The sequence below is a fragment of the Blennius ocellaris genome (assembly GCF_963422515.1).
Source record: "Blennius ocellaris genome assembly, chromosome: 5".
NCBI lineage: Eukaryota > Metazoa > Chordata > Actinopteri > Blenniiformes > Blenniidae > Blennius > Blennius ocellaris.
In genome coordinates, this window is record NC_137654.1 from 7,105,475 (window position 1) to 7,125,722 (window position 20,248).

Sequence of the window (20,248 nt, forward strand, 5' to 3'; positions counted from 1 at the left end):
AGTGACTTTATTTTGTAAATATGTGTGAGGTGAGGACTTCCACTCTGCTGCTGTGGAGCCGCTGTGACGAACGCAGGACGTGTTGATCAATGTCCTCCTGAATTACGAAGACTTTCTCTGGATGGGTACGGTGGCCTGGAAGTGCAAAACACTGCAACAGAAGCTGGAAAATCCCGAAACCAATACATATCCAGAAAACACTAGCAAATCCAGAAAACATCCAAATTCCACAAACGGTACAAAATCCAGAAACCACAACAAAATCTGGAAAAACCCTAGGAAATCCAGGGAACACGAGAAAATCAAGAAAACATACAAAATCCAGAAACACTAGAAAATCAAGAAAACATACAAAACATGTCGTGTCAAACCACCAACAAGCACGTGGTCAGAGTACACGTCTCGCTCTTTGCAAACTCGCTCTCAACGCAGCCATGATTCACTTCAAGGAGCCGTTTTCAACTCTGTTCCAAATAGAAGAGATTAAAAACGACATAAAAAGGACAATAACTTAAGGTCGTCCATCTCCTTTGAGGCGTCTCGCTGCCATCAAGCATCACACGTGTTCTAATGGGAATCAAGTGTTGCTTCGCAGGTCTTTTGAATGATTGCATTCTGACTCAGTGTCCCAGCTTATTTAGAAATATAAACCTAAATTGATCCAGTCCTGCTGGTGTGGTGCAGGTGTACAGGTCGGACCCGTTCCCCGGTCTCTCCCTGGGGGCCCAGTTCGCCGTGACCGTCATGGCTCTGCCGGTTCCGGAGGAGTGGGAGAAGTTCTACCACAGTGAGATCATCTCCACCCGCTGTGAGAACCAGCACACACACACACACACACACACACACACACACACACACACACACACACACACACACACACACACACACACACACACACACACACACACACACACACACACACACACACACACACACACAGATTTTATTCCATTCACAGATGTATAAAACTAGAAATGTAATAACGGCATGCAGTAAAAAAACAACAACAACACAATAATAACAGATACTATTGTGACTAGTGATTAAAACACGGTGGTTGAATGTCGCCGGCTCACTGATACTTTCTGGGTTTCCTTGTTTGCAGCGTGTGCAGAGAAGAACAGTCTGGAGGAGTGTAAAGGAGGTGAGGACACGGACTGGCAGCACGGCGCCTCCTGGTGTCTCACACCTCCCTCCTCCCTCCTCCCTCCTCCCTCCTCCCTCCTCCCTCCTCCCTCCTCCCTCCTCCCTCCTCCCCCCTCTTCCTCCCTCCTCCCACCTCCCTCCTCCCTCCTCCCCCTCCCCCCTCCCCCTCCCTCCCTCTTCCTCCTCCCTCCTCCTCCCTCCTCCCACCTCCCACCTCCCACCTCCCTCCTCCTCCCTCCTCCCACCTCCCACCTCCCTCCTCCCTCCTTCCTCCCTCCTTCCCCCTCCCCCTCCCTCCCTCCTCCCTCCTCCCTCTTCCTCCTCCCTCCTCCCACCTCCCACCTCCCTCCTCCTCCTCCCTCCTCCCTACTCCCTCTTCCTCCTCCCTCCTCCTCCCTCCTCCCACCTCCTCCCTCCCCCTCCTTCCTCCTTCCTCCCTCCTCCCACCTCCCACCTCCTCCCTCCCTCCTCCCTCCTCCCTCCTCCCCCCTCCCCCCTCCCCCCTCTTCCTCCCTCCTCCCACCTCCCTCCTCCCTCCTCCCCCCTCCCCCCTCTTCCTCCCACCTCCCTCCTCCCTCCTCCCTCCTCCCTCCTTCCCCCTCCCCCTCCCTCCCTCTTCCTCCTCCCTCCTCCTCCCTCCTCCCACCTCCTCCCTCCTCCCTCCTCCCTCCTCCCTCCTTCCTCCTTCCTCCCACCTCCCACCTCCTCCCTCCTTCCTCCCTCCTCCCTCCTACCTCCTCCCTCCCTCCTCCCACCTCCTCCCCCCTCCTCCCTCCTTCCTCCTCCTTCCTCCCTCCTTCCTCCCTCCTCCCTCCTCCCTCCACCACACGTCTGACTGTTGTTTCTCTGTGGCTCCGCCTGCAGACTGGTACCCCAACCAGGTGGAGGTCCAGCAGGAGGGCACCTCCATCACCGTGACCTTTAACCTGGCGCCCCCTGACCTGGGCATCAGCAGCTACTTCTCCCTGTGTCACGCCAACGGCTTGAAGAAATACACAGACATCACGCCGGTGAGAACACCGCCGCCGACGCCTCCTCCTAGTTTATATCACATTGTATGACTTTTGTCATAAAAAAATGTTTTCCCATCCTAGAATTCCACCCAAAACCAAACCCACCACACGTATCAGCTGAAGGGCCTGGAAGAAGGAACCAATTACACTTGTGCGGTAAGAGAAAACATTTATTAGGCACTAAGCCTTGATGTGTCATCCTGGAATTAGTTTAGCCAAAAGGAAATAACCATTTTACCATTTCATAAAACTTGTGTTTTTTCCTCTTTGAATAAAAAAAAAAAAAACAACAATAAAAAAAAAACCCCAATGATTTTAATGTTGTGAATAAACTGAAGCTGCACGAACCACTATATCAGTGTTCCAAAGTCAAGCTGTGTTTGTAAAAAAAAAAAAAAAAAAAAAAAAAAGAATTCTATTGGTCAGAATGTTTTGTTATGTTTTATATAATATATATATACATATAATAACCGATAACAAATAAAATATGGTTAATTTCTAGTATGGAGGACTGAATGTGCCAAAATTAATTAACTAAATACACCATTAGATCATTAATTAAATGTGTCATTAATTAATTAAAATACCAATTGATTTAATGTTTTAAAAAAAACAACATATTTGATTATTTCACTATTTAATTAATTATTTCATGGTCTGCTGCTTCATGAATCTATTTTTCTGTCAAACTCACCCCTAATTTATTTATTACACTTTGGCACATTAAGTCCTCACATGACGGCTCTTTCTTCAAATTCAATCGAAAATTCAAATTATTTTGATTTTGACCATTCAAATAACACTTGTTTAAAATGTTATTTAAAATAAATAATTCACTTTAGCTTGATTTTGGCATCAAGTCACAGGCTGTAAGCGGAGTTGGAGAAATGTGATAGAATGATGGTCATTTGTCATTTATCTCTCCACACGTTAAAAACTCGCCCCTCTTTATTTCTCTGTACGAACTTAATGCTGGACGTGTCCTCTGTCACAGATTGCAGCTAACGAGGTGGACGCAGTGAGGAAAACCTTCAATGTTCAGGTCATGCGCATTCACAAAGGTGAAGGAATCTGCTGGTTCACTGTGTCTCCTGCTTTGTTCCACAGGATGTTTTAATCGGCCAAGTGGTTCTTGATAGCACGTGTGCTTGTAGTATTAAAAAATATCAGGCTTAACTACAGGTGAGGGACAACCGTCGCTCTTATTTAGTCAATTATAGTTCTTTTCTCTCGGTTTTTCACAATCTTAATAGTATTTATGGTCGTGACGGACATCTTTAAGTGTCAGTTTGACTTCCCATTCAACTTCCCATTCCTTTTCTTCGGGACCTGCTGCAACCCTTTGCTTCCGTCCTCAGGCGGGACCTCGACGCGCTCCACCTCCTCTTCCCTGGCCATGATACTTCCTCTGTGTCTCATCGTCCTGGCTGCACTCGTAGTCATGCTGGTGGCGTTCTTCAGGATGAGGCCCAGGCTCCACATGAAGAAACTCAAGTCCTCGGACGTAAAACCAGGTGCAAAGTCAAAAAAGAGACAAAGAAAATACAATAGCGGGAATATTAGAATATCAACCTGTTTGTGTTTCCTGCTCAGATATTATCAAACATCACGAAGAGAGCGGGGCTCAGGAGGAAATCATTCTTCTGTCCAAAAGCCGGTCGAGTCCTCCGCGGCTTCTGATTTGCTACAGCAGCGCTGACGGCCCGGCTCACGTCAAAGCCGTCATGCACTTAGGAGCCTTCATCCAGCAGCACATGGCCGCTCAGGTAGGGAAAGAATGGTATGAAATTTGGCTCGTGTAAAGAATTTTTGATGTGGAAAGAGTACGACTGCATAGAAGGACATAACTACTTTCTAGGGGTCAAATTGTGCAAAATTCACTTTCTAAAGGTTTTCCAGCAGTACTAATCGTCTCCATACCAGGACCGACGCCCCAGATAAAGAAAGTGTGTCCTCCCTCTCCCTGGCTTGTTCCAGGTTTTAAAAAGTGTGTTGCTCCAACCAGCCAATCAGAAATCAAACCCTATATAGTGTCATCAGGGGTTTAGCCAATCACAATCAAGGTAGGCTCCTCCCCTTTGACTCCTCCCACAATCAGGCAGCTCTGCTCTGGCACATGGCACCACGAGAGGAAGTACTTCCTCCTCTTCCCATAGATGGGCATGTGTGGGCGGAGCCAGTCCAGCTCACACAGACACAGCAGATTCTGAATGCAGCTCCTAAGATCCAATATTCAAATGGAGGAAAATCAAGGAGAAGCTGGAAACTTTGAATTCAATGTTTTTGGATAAACGTGATCATGTGAAAGTTTTGAAAAGCTGAATAATACGACACCCTCTGATAGTCGTATCTGCGGATGATGGTGTCGTAAATTAATTGACTATTTCTCAGTATAATTGACCTTTGGCTAAGCCCCGCCCTCCCTTAGTTACTGTTGCTAACTAGCCATCGCAGTTCACAGCTGTCAGTACAGAAACCACACCGCAACAGGCGCTAGACAGCTTAGCACTTAGCCACTTAGCTTACCTGATCAGTTAGCGAGGTTGATATAAGCAGCTGGCATCAGTGCCATCATACCATCTGTGACCACTAGATGCCACTGTTTGACAGCGGAAAGCTGCTGCAGTACCACAGAAATACCTTTATTCCTGAGTTCTCTAATTCAGTTTTTTTCATGACACATGTTTTTGACACGCCACTCATAGTTGGGAAAATACGGCATTAAGTTTTGTTTGTATTATGACTATAGTGTAACAACAGATGCATTAAAACCAACCAGATATTGAATTTAAGTCTGTAACCATCATGAATAGGTTAATCTTTTATGGATCTCAATAGCAATTAAGCAATATCTTTAAGAAAAAAAGTACATCCTCGTGCTCGGCGAGTGAGAGATTCTGTCTCCCCCTGGATGTGACGCTGGTCCATCGCAGGTTTGTCACCAGCATATGCTGGTATTGTATATAACAATGTTTTTAAACACATCATTTGCTCTCACAGCCGCTGTCAGCTGTGAGAGCAGTGTGTTGCAGAGTAATCATGTATAAATACTCTTCACCAATAGATGGCAGCACAGAACTTTGCCGGTGAAATGGAAACTGACAGACGTCAGTGTGGTTAATCTCCACCTCCTGCTACCATCTTGTATCAAAGTACTGTGTCAGTGACAGTGATGGAGAAGTTTTTGAAAAGGAAGAATGTGAACCAGGATCTCAGCTCTTCATCCATCAGGTCCAGGTTTCACACTGAGGGAGTCACTATAAAAAAAAGAAATTGGGAAATACTTTTTTCTGTATTTACTTGATTCCTGTTGATAAAACTTTGGTGAGAACGACTTTATATTGTTAATAGAGGCTACAGAGGTTCACATTTTAACATTTTCGGGTGGTGGTGTGCCTCCAGATTTTTCCAAAGACAAAAGTGTGCCTTGGCTCAAAAAGGTTGAAAAACACTGGTGTATATGGTACCTATGCCTTGCTCAAGGACACAGTACGGTAAAAATTCACAACCTTCGGGTTATGAGTAAGACACGCTGGTGCAAGTACGAAAAAACCCTACATATGCTCAGGTAGAACATGCAAATGACACTGGTTAACAAACCGTAACAGTAGATTGATGTATAGAAGCCATTTCTGGTTAAAGTCTGTTTCCGTCACGAGAGGCCGTTCTCACACTCTGCTGTTAGACTGTTGCTGCGTTTGTTCCGCTGACTTGAGATGACGTGGTCTTCAGGTGCACCTGGACCTGTGGGACTCTCTGAGCGTGGCGGAGGAGGGCAGCATGGCGTGGCACTGCCGCCACATCCGGGACAGCGACTTCATCCTGGTCGTATGTTCCCGGGGCCTCAACCGAAGACCCGACCCCCCGGGGCCCGAAGGAAGGAGCGGCGGGGACGACGTCCAGACGAAGCCGGACCTCGAGGCCGACGCGCACAGCTCCGACGTCGCCGTCCGACTCATTGGGGAGGAGGTGGGCCGCGCCAAGGCCCGGGGCCGGGACCTGTCCAAATACATGGCGGCCATATTCGGGTACTCCGAGGAAACGGACATCCCCGCGGAGCTGAGGCTGGTGTCTCACTACACGCTGATGAGGGACCTGCCGCTGATCTTCTCCCACCTCCACGGAGTGGCGCTGCACAGGCCCGGCGGTTACCTGAAGATAAACCACATCTCGGAGGACGGTTTCGCCGAGGTGGCGTCCGGAGCCGCTCTGCGGTGGGCCATGTGCGAGGCGGAGGCGGAGGAGGCCAAGAACGCCAAGAAGCAGCTGTCTGTGGCGGAAGGAGAACCAGTCCAACAACTATCCAACTAGAGCGCTCTGCCATTGGCGACAGTTTCACTTACTAGACACGTGAAGCCGTTGTGAAACTAAAAGAACCCCATCAGCACTTTCCAGATACAAACATGAAACTACTCATCAAACAAACAAGTACTTAAAGAAGTGAGGAAAGTTAGATTCACCTCTAATAGCATCCAATTCCTTCTCTCCATTGTGTTTATAGCACGTTGTTCTCCGCACACATGTCGGTGTGGTTTTATTACCAAAGCAACAGCAAAGCAGCTACATCGTTTTCAGTGTGTTTTCCATGTAAACGCAAAACTTTTCTGAAACAAACGCGGCGTTTCCACTTGGAACGTTGCGTAAAGGGGGCGTGGTCAATTTGAAATCTTATTCAGTTTGCGGTTAGTGTAAGAAGATTTTTATAATAGATGCAATAAACTTCAAATGAGGATTCAAACTCTTTTGGTAACATTTCAAACCAGATGTTTCGCAGTCGTAGTATTGAGATTCCTCTATACAGCCCAACCACAAGGGACTGCTGTGATGACAGTTCATCCATCAAAACAAAGACCTAAAACTCAACTTTAGGTTTTTTTTTTGTTTTGTTTTTTAGTAGACATCTGGCCTCAGATCTCAGTCCAAACAAATAACTTTTATTTCTCTCCTGACAGGTTATTTATCAGTCGGGGTTTTATTTACCCTCAGTGTGAACTCACAGGCTCCTTTTTTTCCGATCCCCTACTGCCTTGTTTGTGCATGAATTCAGTTCACCTCAGAATTATGGAGGAAGGACACTCGCCATGGCTAGAGTCAACCAACCAGTCCACACCGAGGGCAAAGAAATCTCTGCAAAATGAAGTAGAAGAAGAATTTCTAATATAGAAAACACATAATTGGAAGATAAAACTGTTAATTATTCAATAAAACTGAATTTGTTGGATCTGTGATGGAGATAATTAAAATCAAGTATGAAGATGAGTTATTCTTAAAAAGCTTAATAGTGGAACTGGCAAGATAATTCAAATTAAGAGCCATTAACCAGCAAAAAAGACTTTCAATAGGCCACGTCCCCCCCCCCCCTGTGTGAAGCCCATATGTTTAAACTGGATGAGAGAGAAGCTGCACTGTAGTTGCTGGGTATCATCAGCATGTTTTACATGAAGAATTCGTGATTCTCCGATCTGTTGGTCCGAATGTGACGGAGTCCACGGTGAACACACACTGAGTTGACAGCAGCTCATATGGGAAACTGGGTGGGAAATGATTCAAACCCATCTCTTACAACTGATTTCTGGCGCGAGCGGCGCATCCTCAGTTTCGCTGCAGAGGGTATACCCCACAACCTCAGTAATGTGTCCACATCCGTAATGTAATAGCGTCAATATTGTTATAAATAATATCAACTTTGTACAAATATATAATGGCAATCTTGGAAAAGCAAAGTTACTCTATGAGAATATTTCTCTTTGAAGTACAAAATTAACTTTGTACATGTTGCATGTTTACAGATATTCATTATTTATTTCTGTTTATATCCAATTTGCATAAGAATGTATAAGTAAGTCATGTCATTTTTTTAAAAATTCTAAATATCATTATCTTGTCTATTACAGTATATTTTTGTAAGTTTTGATTCCATGCGGTTCGTATAAACTTTATTAAAGTAAAATGCAAGCAACTGTTCTCCGTCTCATCTTTGCATCTGATTCCTCAGGTTTCAACAAGACGTATAAATAGCGACGTTGTAAATTCATGGAAGTGCTCGTATTGACACAGTAGAATGATCAATCACAAAGTGAAAATAAAGAAAAGGGATACAATGACAACAAAATCTTCTTTCTCAGTTAAATAACAGACCACGTTTAAAACCCAAATGACTAGAATAAAAGGCCATTAATCAGACATTAAATATCGAAAACTACATACACTCTAAAAGTGTTTTTTTGTTGCTTTTTATAGCAAAATACCAGCAGTACACCAGAACACTGAGATATAACAGGACATAATTTTCTTCATTCACGGTAAAGAAATCTATTGATACTGTTGATTTTACTGGTAAAAATGTAATAGATATATAAATAATCAAATTCATACATACATACTGTATGGAATTCAAAATTTACTTAAATGCGTTGTTAAAATTGGAATTAAATACATAAATGTGTCATCCATCCATTAAAATACCAATTCATTTAATGTAAAAAAAAAAATTAAGAACTGAATTATTTCACTATTTAATTAATTATGTCATGAATCAATTTTTTCTGTGAAACTGACTCGTCAAAGTCAGACTGTGAAGGGAAAGTTTGACAGATGAAAAAAATGCATCACCAGACCAAGAAATAGTTTGATATATAGTGGAATAATTAGGGTCCAAGCACTGACACTGCATAGGACCCAATTGAAACTGAAGGGATTATTATTATTATTATTATTATTATTATTATTATTATTATTATTATTATTATTATTATTATTATTATTATTATTATCATTATCGTTATTATTATTATTATTATTATTATTATTTTGTTGTTGTTGTTATTATTATTGTGTCAGCCCAAACAGACTACACTTTTTGTGAAACTTTGCACACTGGACTGGTCCAGCGTAAAGTTTGATCATTTGGGGGAGTTACATATGTGACTTGCTACAGCAAGGTACCCCCAGAATCCCATTTCACTGAAAGTAGGGATGGGGCCAATCCCATCCAATATCAGAAACGGTTCCGATACCAACGTAATTCACTGATCTTTTTTTTGAGGAGACATTTTGGTTTTCCCATGTGTTTGAATGAGATGAGGCAGGCGGAAGGATTGGTCGTTCGGAAATTGACGGCTAATAAAAAGGAAACCGCTCGACTAGTGAAAAAGCTCAACATAATTATTGAGGAAGAGTGTCTCCTCTGTCACTTAACAGAGTTTTGAAGCCGATACGATATTCACACTGAGATAGGGAGGAGGCAGCGTTTGTAAATCTTATTTCGAAAAGCAAATTGCAGACTTCCTGTTGGATTTAAGTCCGAGGTAACAGCGCGTGAATTTTAGGTTTTGATGAGGAGAAAAGAGTTTTGGTTTGATCTCTATAGTTATGCCTCTGTGGGTATATCGCCCCCTGGCGGTTGTCATGACACAGTTTTATCTTGCACTTTACTGAAATAAACCGTTCAGGAACTTCACTTTTTTTATCATACACCTGGAAAGGGGTGGGGGGGGGCAACATTTTTGATATCAGAATTTCCAGAAATCTTCTTTTATCCTTTTTTTTTCACATGTTACGTTTGGTGTGAGATAAAAAATAAAAAAAAAACAAAAAAAAAAACCACTTGGTAAAACGTTTTTTATTCATTATTGCTCTGTGATTGCGGGTTCGTGTCCAGATCATCAGACCTGGCATCCCGGCCGTTGCGTCATCACGTCGCTCAGCCTGTGAGGGAAGCCCACGCACGCGCACACTCACTCAGCACAGTGAGCCCACAGGCATAGGAGGGACGCAGGGAGCGTGGAAACATGGTGCTCGACTTGGACCTTTTCCGGACCGACAAAGGCGGCGACCCTGAGCTCGTCCGCGAAACACAGAGGAAGCGGTTTAAAGATGTCACGCTGGTGGATAAGCTTATGGCCGCGGACACGGAATGGAGAAAATGTGAGCCCCTTCTTTAATTGATGAAGTTATAGCGCAAAGCTCGCGCTGCTATCCGCAAAGCTCGCGCTGCTATCGTTAGCGTAGCCCGAACCCCGTTTCAGTTCTGGCTGTTTTTCCACTTCTTCTTCGATTATACCTAATTCTTTCAGAATTTTGGAGATCTCAACATGTGTTCACGTTTGTAGGGAGGCTGTTTTTCATTCGGCATATTAAAGTAAAATATTCTTATTCATAAAGTAATCTTTAAGAGCAACTTTTCTCATTAACTATGAGCTCTGCCACCATATGAAGTGACGTCTCCATAATGATGCAAATCTTTGCTTCCACTTCTATTTTGCTCAATTTTAGAAGTTTACGTGCTGCTAACAGTATTATAATAGTGCCGTATTTTTGAGCAAACAATAATTTATAAACAAGCCCATGTGTGCGTAATGTGCAGCAACAATGTCCCGGTATGTTAAACAATGATTTCTAACCGGATCTGACTGACGCATGGTTTGCTGTCACAGCGGGGCGAGCTAACGTTAGCATCGGCTAATCTGAATGAACCGAGTGATTCTTCTTCACCGTCGTTGTTGTGGCTGTTTAACATATTCTAACTACAGGGTCAGACACTTGTCAATGAACGATTTCAGGCTCCTTTTTCTTACTTCATATATAGTTTTATATGGGAGGTCTGCTGACTCTGGGTTAGCTTAGCGATGCCGGTTGTGAACGTGCAATCTGATGCAATCCCGGGTAGCAACATGTCAAGTCAACCTCACCCTGCTCTGCAGCCACACAACCTCAGATCCACCTTAAGAGTCAACCTCACCCTGCTCTGCAGCCACACAACCTCGGATCCACCTTAAGAGTCAACCTCACCCTGCATTGCAGCCACACAACCTCAGATCCACCTTAAGAGTCAACCTCACCCTGCATTGCAGCCACACAACCTCAGTTCCACCTTAAGAGTCAACCTCACCCTGCATTGCAGCCACACAACCTCAGATCCACCTTAAGAGTCATCCTCACCCTGCATTGCAGCCACACAACCTCAGATCCACCTTAAGAGTCATCCTCACCCTGCATTGCAGCCACACAACCTCAGATCCACCTTAAGTCTGTCACTTCTGTGGCTTTTCTGTTTGTGTTAAATGAAAAGATGAAGTTATTGATGACACCTGTCACATTTGTCTCTTGTCCAAGAGGTTGGCTCATATCCTTATATATAAAATCTTGAATTAATTTCCACAATGTTTCAGTTCAATCTCTTTGAGATGCGTTCTCCCTGGACTGGGCGTTGTGTCAAAATTTACGATATATCGATATTGAAAAATAAATGCAACATCGTTTATATCGGAACTAAGGCTGCAGCTATGGAGTATTTTGGTAATCGAGTTTTCTATTGTATATTCCATCGAGCAATCTGGTTCAACATACGTTTGCTTAATTAAAGCCCCGTTGGAGCCCAATATGTAATAATGACCTGAATTGTTATGAAATATAATGTAATAAACTCCAAATGCAATACCTGGGTGTTAATGTGACAAAAGTGCTGAGCCCGAAATGCAATAAAAAAAAAAATAGTAATAATAAAACCCAAAATGTAATAGCTGGGCAATAATGTTAAAAGATTTAACAAGAGTTGAAATGTGATCTTAATATGTTTAATGTTACACATGAATTTGTACTGATTAATCGGGAACTAGATTACATATTATGGAGGATAGAAGACTATAAATAACTTGGGCAACAGCAATCATTTATGTATACCATAAACTGTATATAAATAAATAGTCCAAACCAGTAGAACTCATTGTTTCAATGTTATAAAAAGTGAAGCAGTTAAAGTCTAAACTGTAGATCATTGACTCACTTTATGATGTAATAAAATTTTTACACTATTAGGGGAGAGATATTTTGCCTCCCCCATAATGAAATATTAAGTTGTAGACTCAGCGTCTTGTTTATTATTGACCAGTTGTTACATTTCAGGTTTTATTACATCATTGTTACATGTCAGGCTCAAACACTCCCAAGTTCCAGGTAATGTTCGTTGAACCTAAAGATGCTTCAAACACGTGGTCCTTGGTCAAAACCAAGAGGGTCTGGTCTGGTCCTCCACAGGGTCTGATCTGGTCCACCAGAGGGTCTGGTCTGGTCCACCAGAGGGTCTGGTCTGGGATCATTGCAGCAGTTTTGAAAGAGACATTTCACTGTACTTTACACCAGGATACGTGGTTTAGCATTGGCATGATGTAGAAACTGTATTTCCATTGAAGACATTGCATTTTCCTGCTCGTATTCTATCTAAAGCATTTGGATCGGTGAATGTTTGTTTCGTACGTTCACGACTTTGACCCGCAAGTCTCTGTTGGGAAAGAAAAGTGTGAGTGTGCACGTACACCCCGTGATGACCCTCTCCCCCGGCAGGCCGCTTCACCGCAGACAACCTCAACAAAGCAAAGAACCTGTGCAGCAAGAGCATCGGGGAGAAGATGAAGGTAAAGGCCACAGACGGCTCTGCACTCCTTGTTTCTGTTTGACGAAAGTAGCAGATTCTGCTTCCTGCGGTCACGTTGGAGAAATGTGGGCGTGTCTCTGACCTCCTGCTATTTGTCTCTGCAGAAGAAGGAGCCGGTCGGGGACGATGACGCCGTCCCCGAGGAAGCACAGGACGTGGAGTCTCTAACAGCCGAGACGCTGTCGGTACGACCGCCGGCCGCCGCGGTGCCTTTTCGACGCGCCACGGGTCACGTTTCTCGCCCAGCTCACCCGTTTCTCCGTCCCAGGCCCTGACGGTGACCCAGATCAAGAAGGTGCGTCTGCTGGTGGAGGAGGCGGCGGAGAAAACCGACGGCGAGAGGATAAAGCTGGAGGCGGAGCGCTTCGAGTACCTGAGGGAGATCGGCAACCTCCTGCACCCGTCTGTGCCCATCAGCAACGACGAGGTGGGTGCAGTCGTCCGCCACCAGGGGGGGCTACAGAGCCGTCAGGGCGCTGCACAGATTCACTCATCACATCTGATCTGCATTGCATAAACTATACCGAAACAAACGTATTATCTTTTATTCTATTCATTTTTTAAATAACAAGAAAAGGGAAAAAATGCTATAATAACAATATTCAAAGATGGAAAAAAGGTGGAAAATGGGAGCAAAACTGCTGAGAAAAGAGATAAAATGGTTAAACTGTCTTCCTTATTGTGGCCATAAGACTATAACTCCTCCCTGTAAGTAGTGTTTGTTGTGTTTTCAGTTCATTTCATCCTTTCTGTGCTGATATTATTCACCGTTACGTCTTGTACATATTTACACGATTAGTGATTTAGTTTTGATCCTGTCCCATTTGATAGTCAACTTTCTTTTCATTTATTTTGTGTGGAGCCATACGTAATGTATCGTATTCTAAAATGTCGAAATTGGCTGGAAAATCAGGATGAAACTACTAAAATCAGGTAGAAAACAACAACTGCACGTTGCCCATCCTACATTGTAACTGAAGCTTCATAAAATAACATAAGAACTAGTTCTCGTACATGTTTTAAAACGACTGTACATATGAGAGTTTAGAAGCTGTTTTGTGGCTCCAGGTAAATTTGATTTAGTGGAAAATCATTAAAAAACTTTTGGTCATTAATGTTGCAGACGGCTGTTCTAGATAACCATAACGTCTTTGAACAGACTTTGGCTGCGTTGATACTAGTAAGAACGGCAGTAGTGCTGCCGTATGTAGCTTCCGTGTGTAGTTGTTTGGTAGAGACCGTGTTTATAACATTTTATTACACTGTAGAGTTCCAAAGTCTTCTAATATGGGTGTTTTGAAAACAGGGACCCCCGAGCAAACCAGGAAGCTCCTCCGCTTTCGCATGGTGAATGAGGAAATATTTCTGAAGTCAAAATACAAAAACTGAAGTAATCCATGTCTCCCTCTATTTCTTCACCTTGATGTGGGAAAGGTGGAAAACGAAACAAAGCAGCCAAGCTGCTGCAACACGTTGAATTTGGGACGGCAGGACGACGCTCCTGCTGGAAAATCAACAAACATCCGTGGCTCAGCTCCGCTGATGTAACGGCGCCGTATTATGACGTCATAACTGTGAGACAGAGTGAGAGGGGAGGGGCTGAACAGAGGGAGAGGGGCGGGGCTGAGAAGAGGGGGGTGGGGGGGGGGTCCCAAATCTAAGGGCTGAAACTTTTATCCCTTTGCCTTTGCCCTCGTTTTGGAGGGGAAGGTGGAGGCGGAGGGCTAAGTGGTAGGTGGAGGGCGACGGGGTAGGCGGAGGGCGACGGGGTAGGCGGAGGGCTAAGAGGTAGGCGGAGGGGAAAGGGGTAGGAGGAGAGTTAAGGGGTAGGCGGAGGGTTAAGGGGTAGGCGGAGGGCTAAGAATAGAATGGGGGATTGGTCCTTTAATTCAGGAGGCAGACGCTTGGAAACAATAACTTTGGCTATAAAACATCAAATGGACATGATACCGGTGAACACCAACCCCCTTGTGAACGTGAAGCGCCGGCGAGCCTCACGCCTCCCAACTTCTCCACAGGACGCCGACAACAAGGTGGAGCGCACCTGGGGCGACTGCGGCGGCCAGAAGAAGTACTCCCACGTGGACCTGGTGGTCATGATCGACGGCTTTGACGGCGAGCGGGGGGCGGTGGTGGCCGGGAGCAGAGGCTACTTCCTGAAGGTTCGGCGTGAGGCGGTTGGGGCTCTGCGGGGTTTGATTTAAAAAAACAAACAAATTATGTTTACAACATTTGTTAAAAGCGCACTGGTCCTCTGCTCTGCTGCGCTCAGGGTCCGCTGGTGTTCCTGGAGCAGGCCCTCATCAACTACGCCATGAGGATCCTGCACAGCAAGAACTACACCATGCTGTACACGCCCTTCTTCATGAGGAAGGAGGTGATGCAGGAGGTGGCGCAGCTCAGCCAGTTTGACGAGGAGCTCTACAAGGTAGTCCCCTCGTTCTACCAAATCATCAAACATGGGCCCTTTCAGCTTTTTCTCAGTTTTGTAGAACTTAAAATTCCTCATGTTGATAACGTCAGTTGTCTGATTTAAAAAAAAAAAACAAACAAACTGGACACTTGAGAGGATTAATAATTAGTTTCTGAAGACGTACAGTGAGAATTTTAACCTTTTTCTGCATCAGATTTATACTTTTCGACAGATTTTCATTACATTTAAACTGTTTTTTTAATGATTATTCCAATAGGGATGGAAAAGAAGGCCTCCAAATTCTCCACATATTTTTAAATGTGTGCCTCATAAAGCAAAAAGAAAAAGCCAATTTCCTCAAGTCATGATAATGGCATAATGATTTTTTTATTTATTTTTTGCTTGAGTTGAATATTTTAGAGGCTTGGTTCACACGACGATGCTTTTAATTAAAAGCTGGGTTTTTTTTTTTTACAGCGTTTAGTGTTTTGTAGTGGTAAAAACACAGCGTTTGTTTGAAATTGAACAAAGTGTACTTTTTCTACACCTGCATCAGTGAATGAAACATTTTCTATGCAGCAGATAACAAGTGGGCCGATATGAGGGGAAAAAGAAACATTTAATGTTTTATACTGACATGCAAATTCACATTCGACTGGTTTTCTCACAGTAGTGCTCATACGGGAGATTCAGAGATTGTCCCTTCATGACATCATGTGGGGAAATGACCGCTCCCTCTGGTAGTGGAGCTCTGCCTCACTGATATCCTGAATAAATTCAGTATATTAAGAAAAACTGTAACAGTTCGCAGGCGCTACTGTTAGCTACTCTATAGTAACTGTAAAAACACATACGCCCAAACTATAAATTATTCAGACACAATATTTTTAACTCACCATCTTCAGGAGCCTCTCCTTCTGTCACGTTCTGCTTCAAACTGGTTGAACGACGGTGTTTCTACAAGTCATAGCGATAAATCCACTGTAAACATGAGCACGTTGTCCTGGCGTTTCAAATGAGGTATTTTCCCTGGTAAATGGTGACCGACATCCTTGAGCGTCCATCGTCACTGCGAGTAACAGTATATATTAAAATAAGACTCACAAGAGCTACGACACTTTTAACAGCTTTTAAAATGAAGCTGTTAAACGTCGTTCGTCAGGACAACTACGGATTTCTGTCGGGTTTTTAACTTCTGTTGTTAGCAGCAACGAGGGACAAAGAGTCACCAGTTAACAGGGAAACAACTAGAAAGCTCTTCTCCTAAAAAGACGGTCTGGAGTGGACGTGGACAGACACATCCTGGACTTTTTAACTGGAGGACATTCAGGACCAAGACTGGATTTGATAAAATACACTTTAACTACGATGTTGGACAAATGACACCAAAGGGAAATAGTAGAAAATCTGTCTTACAGGACCTTTAAATCTCTGGAGTGGAAAACGTCTCCAACAAATCGGTAGAACAAACGACACAGTGTCCCTCTCCTCTGACCTGGCTGGCGCCGCCCCTCCCCCCCCACTCCCCCCACTCAGGTCATCGGTAAGAGCAGCGAGAAGTCCGAGGACAGCGCCGTCGACGAGAAGTACCTGATCGCCACCTCGGAGCAGCCCATCGCGGCCTTCCTGAGGGAGGAGTGGCTCAAACCCGAGGACCTGCCCATCCGCTACGCCGGCTACTCCACCTGCTTCCGGCAGGAAGTGGGCTCCCACGGCCGGGACACCCGCGGCATCTTCAGGGTGCACCAGTTTGAGAAGGTGGGTGTCCCGCCTGCCGAAGCAGCCCCCCCCCCCCCGAGCGAGACGACGGGAAAACCCAAAACGTCTTGTCCTCGTAGATCGAGCAGTTCGTGTACGCCTCCCCGCACGACGGGAAGTCCTGGGAGATGTTCGACGAGATGATCGGCACGGCCGAGGAGTTCTACCAGACGCTGGGGATTCCGTACCGCATCGTCAACATCGTCTCAGGTGGGTCCTGCGGCTGGCGGGGGGCGGGGGGGAGGGAGGGGTCAGACGCCGAGGCTGTCAACATGTCCGTCTGTCTCCGTGTCGCCGCAGGCGCCCTGAACCACGCCGCCAGTAAGAAGCTGGACCTGGAGGCCTGGTTCCCCGGCTCCGGGGCCTTCAGGGAGCTGGTCTCCTGCTCCAACTGCACCGACTACCAGGCCCGCCGCCTCCGCATCCGCTACGGCCAGACCAAGAAGATGATGGACAAGGTGGGGGGACACTTTGACCATGGGTGGGGACACATCACTTCCCCTTGTTTTACACGTCTTTTTTTTTTTTTTTTTTTTAATACTTTACAGTCATTCCAATTTGCTGTTATAGAGAAAATAGAAAAGCCCAACATATCCCTTGTTTTACACATCTGATCTCGCTCTCTGTCTCCTTGTCTCTCTCTCTCTGTCACCTTGTCTCTCTCTCTACATCTCCTTGTCTCTCTCTACGTCTCCTTGTCTCTCTCTATGTCTCCTTGTCTTTCTCTCTGTCTCTCCTCGTCTCTCTTTATGTCTCCTTGTCTTTCCCTCTGTCTCTCCTTGTCTCTCTCCTCGTCTCCATGTCTCTCTCTGTCTCTTCTTGTCTCTCTCTATCTCTCTGTCTGTCTCTGTCTCTGTCTCTGTCTGTCTGTCTCTCTCTCTCTCAGGCGGAGTTTGTCCATATGTTGAACGCCACCATGTGTGCGACCACCCGTGTGATGTGCGCCATCCTGGAGAACTACCAGACGGAGGAGGGCATCGTGGTTCCAGAGGTTCTGCGGCCGTTCATGCCTCCAGGTCAGTGCTGCCGTTAAACTCCAGAACGCTCCGGAAACACCTGGACTGTTTACACCAGGTGGTTTTGTTCCCCGCTTGGTGAAAGAGGTTCCAGTACCAGTTCTATAGTGGACATGAAGTGCAGACTGGGCTTTTATTTGAGGACGTCCACATTCAAAGTGGATGACGGCTTTAGCCCAGGAGTCGGCAACCCGCGGCTCCGGAGCCTCGGCCCCACTGCAGTTCAACCTGGAGGGACGTAAGGAGGCAAGGCCACCCAGAGCGCAGTCCCTCTACAAAGAGTGGTCAAATGTAGGGTCGTGAACGACGCAGCGATGTAAACATTACACAACAATAATGGCATGAAGAATGTAGAATTGCGGCTGCAGGTCATGACAGCGGCTCAACTGGTGTCTGAAGCTGGGAGCTTCCTGTACCTTTCACAGTAAAACTGCTGCACTGTGGCGCGCCGACAGTTCCAGGAGGTTCATTGCAGACTTGTTGAGAGTGACGGAACATTGTAGTGAATTACACAACAACTACAGGACATTAAAGACACACCACTCACACTCATGGTTCTAACAATCCAAGATCTCCCACATTTATCTTCCATTTTAATAATGTGTAGCAATAAAGGAGCTGAGAGCTGCAATGCATTATGGGAGCTTCTGTTTGTCGCGTTTTAAATGTAATTATTGGGGGTTATATTAGGTTTGTAGTGTTGCTAATAATTGTGTTGTGTTGTGTTTTTGTTGCTTAGTTCATGTAGTTTAGTGTATTAGTTGTAAGTTGTCAACCAGCAGTGAGAAGGTTTTGTGTGTCGTGTCATCTTGGCATGGTCTGCCTGGGGGAGTGTCAAAATAAAATGTGTGGCTCTTTGGGTGTAGTTGTCAGTGGGAAATGGGACCAAATGGCTCTTTGAGCATTAAAGGTTGCCGACCCCTGGTTTAGGAGATTGAGCTCCTTCCAATGTGACACTTTCTTCTCTGGAGGTCGTTGGAAAAGTTCAACTTGGGGCCACAAAGACTCACAACCAACCAGAAGTAGAGGCAGAGCGTTAAAAAGGAGGAAACCCCAGCGAGCGTCTGCTGATTTCCACGAGCTCCACTCCACCCCCTGCATTGTCGGCTTGAAATGAAGGAATTTTTACTTTTATTTTTTTTTGAAAAAAGGGCTTCAGTTCTCTTGAATTCACACTTCAACTTGCATCTGAATCATTTCATTTAAAATGAATTGTGGTAAAGTGCTGGAACTTTTATGTTTTAATGTCCTGAACCATAAGAAACGAATTACCATAATTTCTGGACTATAAGCCACTACTTGTTTCGCACACTTTGAATCCTGCAATGCAGATAAGTTACGTTTGGGGTGATGCGTTCAAGTGCATCACGTAACTTTGCACTTTCTTTCTAAATTTGGTGTGTGCAGCTTATATTCATGTTCTTCCTCTGAATTAATAGAAAAGTGTTTATTTTATTCCTGCTCCCACACGCGTGTGGGAGCAGGAATAAAATAAACACTTTTCTATTAATTCTGGTCGCTGATCCTCGCATTTTTTTAATTCTTTCATTCCCACACACGAACGTCTCCGTGGTCTTTCTCCTCCTGCAGGCTTGACGGAGGTCATCAAGTTCGTGAAGCCGGCGCCCATCGACCAGGAGACGAAGAAAACCAAGAAACAGCAGGATGGAGGGAAGAAGAAGAAGCAGGGAGGAGGAGGAGGAGAGCTCCCCACCGCCATGGAGACCATGTCCGTCAACGACTCATAGGCCCCTCCCCCCACCCCCACCCCGCCAAAATCTCCCATCACCACCAAGCCTGACGCCAGGGGACTTCCTCCACCTCATCGTTCGCTCACATCCAACACCTGTATTGATTTAAAAAGAAAATAAAAAAACGACTCTAAACTCAAACGAGACCAAAAAAAAGAAATCTTCCAATAAAAGTGCAGCTTTTGGAAAGGGTGGCGTGTTTCATCCGTCTGTTTTTAGGCTTTTTCCTTCTCGTTTTCTCGGGCCGGTCGTCTCTCTCTCTCTCTTTCTCTCTCTCTCTCTCTCTCGCTGTACAACCATACCAAGAAGTCTATGATTGAACGATGTGATGCTCACTGTAAAACAATAAATACACTTCATATGGAAAAGCGTTGAGTCGGCATATTTTATATTTAAAGGTGTTATAGAAACTACATTTAGTGACATTTCCCATAGTTTCTCCAGCCCCAGTTGTCTATAGACATTAATTTTGATTGTTTTAATGTATATATTGTTTTTATATATAATACACATGATCATTATTATGCTTTTACTTGATCGGCTTTATAATTGTACATTACTTTTGACAATTCAGTGACATATCTGGATGCTTATCTTTCACAATCGGATGTCCCTCTTCAGTTTTCAATTTTGTTGTACTATATCACAAAAGGGTGTATATTTAACCTTTATTGAAGCAGGAATAAAAACACTGAGATAGAAACGTCTTGAATAAGGAG

At 44.8% G+C, this 20,248-nt stretch overlaps 2 protein-coding genes across 2 annotated transcripts in view; both read left to right on the forward strand.

Moving 5' to 3' along the window:
- LOC308130148 (interleukin-17 receptor D) overlaps nt 1-8,047 on the forward strand; it is a gene marked incomplete at its 5' end in the record, with an annotated part of 47,401 nt that extends 39,354 nt beyond the window's left edge. The window contains 8 exons of the mRNA XM_080496346.1: nt 685-808; nt 1,106-1,144; nt 2,011-2,156; nt 2,241-2,315; nt 3,154-3,220; nt 3,518-3,673; nt 3,753-3,925; nt 5,892-8,047. Of these exons, the coding sequence (XP_080352472.1) occupies nt 685-808; nt 1,106-1,144; nt 2,011-2,156; nt 2,241-2,315; nt 3,154-3,220; nt 3,518-3,673; nt 3,753-3,925; nt 5,892-6,470 (1,359 nt within the window). The 3' untranslated portion in view covers nt 6,471-8,047. The remainder of the gene's footprint in view (nt 1-684; nt 809-1,105; nt 1,145-2,010; nt 2,157-2,240; nt 2,316-3,153; nt 3,221-3,517; nt 3,674-3,752; nt 3,926-5,891) is intronic.
- Nucleotides 8,048-9,913: 1,866 nt separating this feature from the next.
- sars1 (seryl-tRNA synthetase 1) lies at nt 9,914-19,871 on the forward strand. Its single transcript, XM_080497100.1, has 11 exons — nt 9,914-10,085; nt 12,501-12,571; nt 12,696-12,776; nt 12,860-13,018; nt 14,610-14,753; nt 14,864-15,019; nt 16,541-16,762; nt 16,843-16,972; nt 17,063-17,220; nt 17,649-17,778; nt 19,369-19,871. The coding sequence occupies exons 1-11, from the start codon at nt 9,950-9,952 to the stop codon at nt 19,524-19,526; spliced, it is 1,545 nt and encodes a 514-aa protein (XP_080353226.1). The 5' UTR covers nt 9,914-9,949; the 3' UTR covers nt 19,527-19,871.
- The last annotated feature ends 377 nt before the right edge of the window (nt 19,872-20,248 follow it).

Bases quoted from the DNA above. Each gene is read 5' to 3' on its own strand.
- sars1 (XM_080497100.1), top strand. From the start codon at position 9,950: ATGGTGCTCGACTTGGACCTTTTCCGGACCGACAAAGGCGGCGACCCT. The intron at 14,754-14,863 runs GTTCGGCGTGAG...TGCTGCGCTCAG, and splicing joins GCAGAGGCTACTTCCTGAAG to GGTCCGCTGGTGTTCCTGGA. The intron at 17,779-19,368 runs GTCAGTGCTGCC...CTCCTCCTGCAG, and splicing joins GCGGCCGTTCATGCCTCCAG to GCTTGACGGAGGTCATCAAG.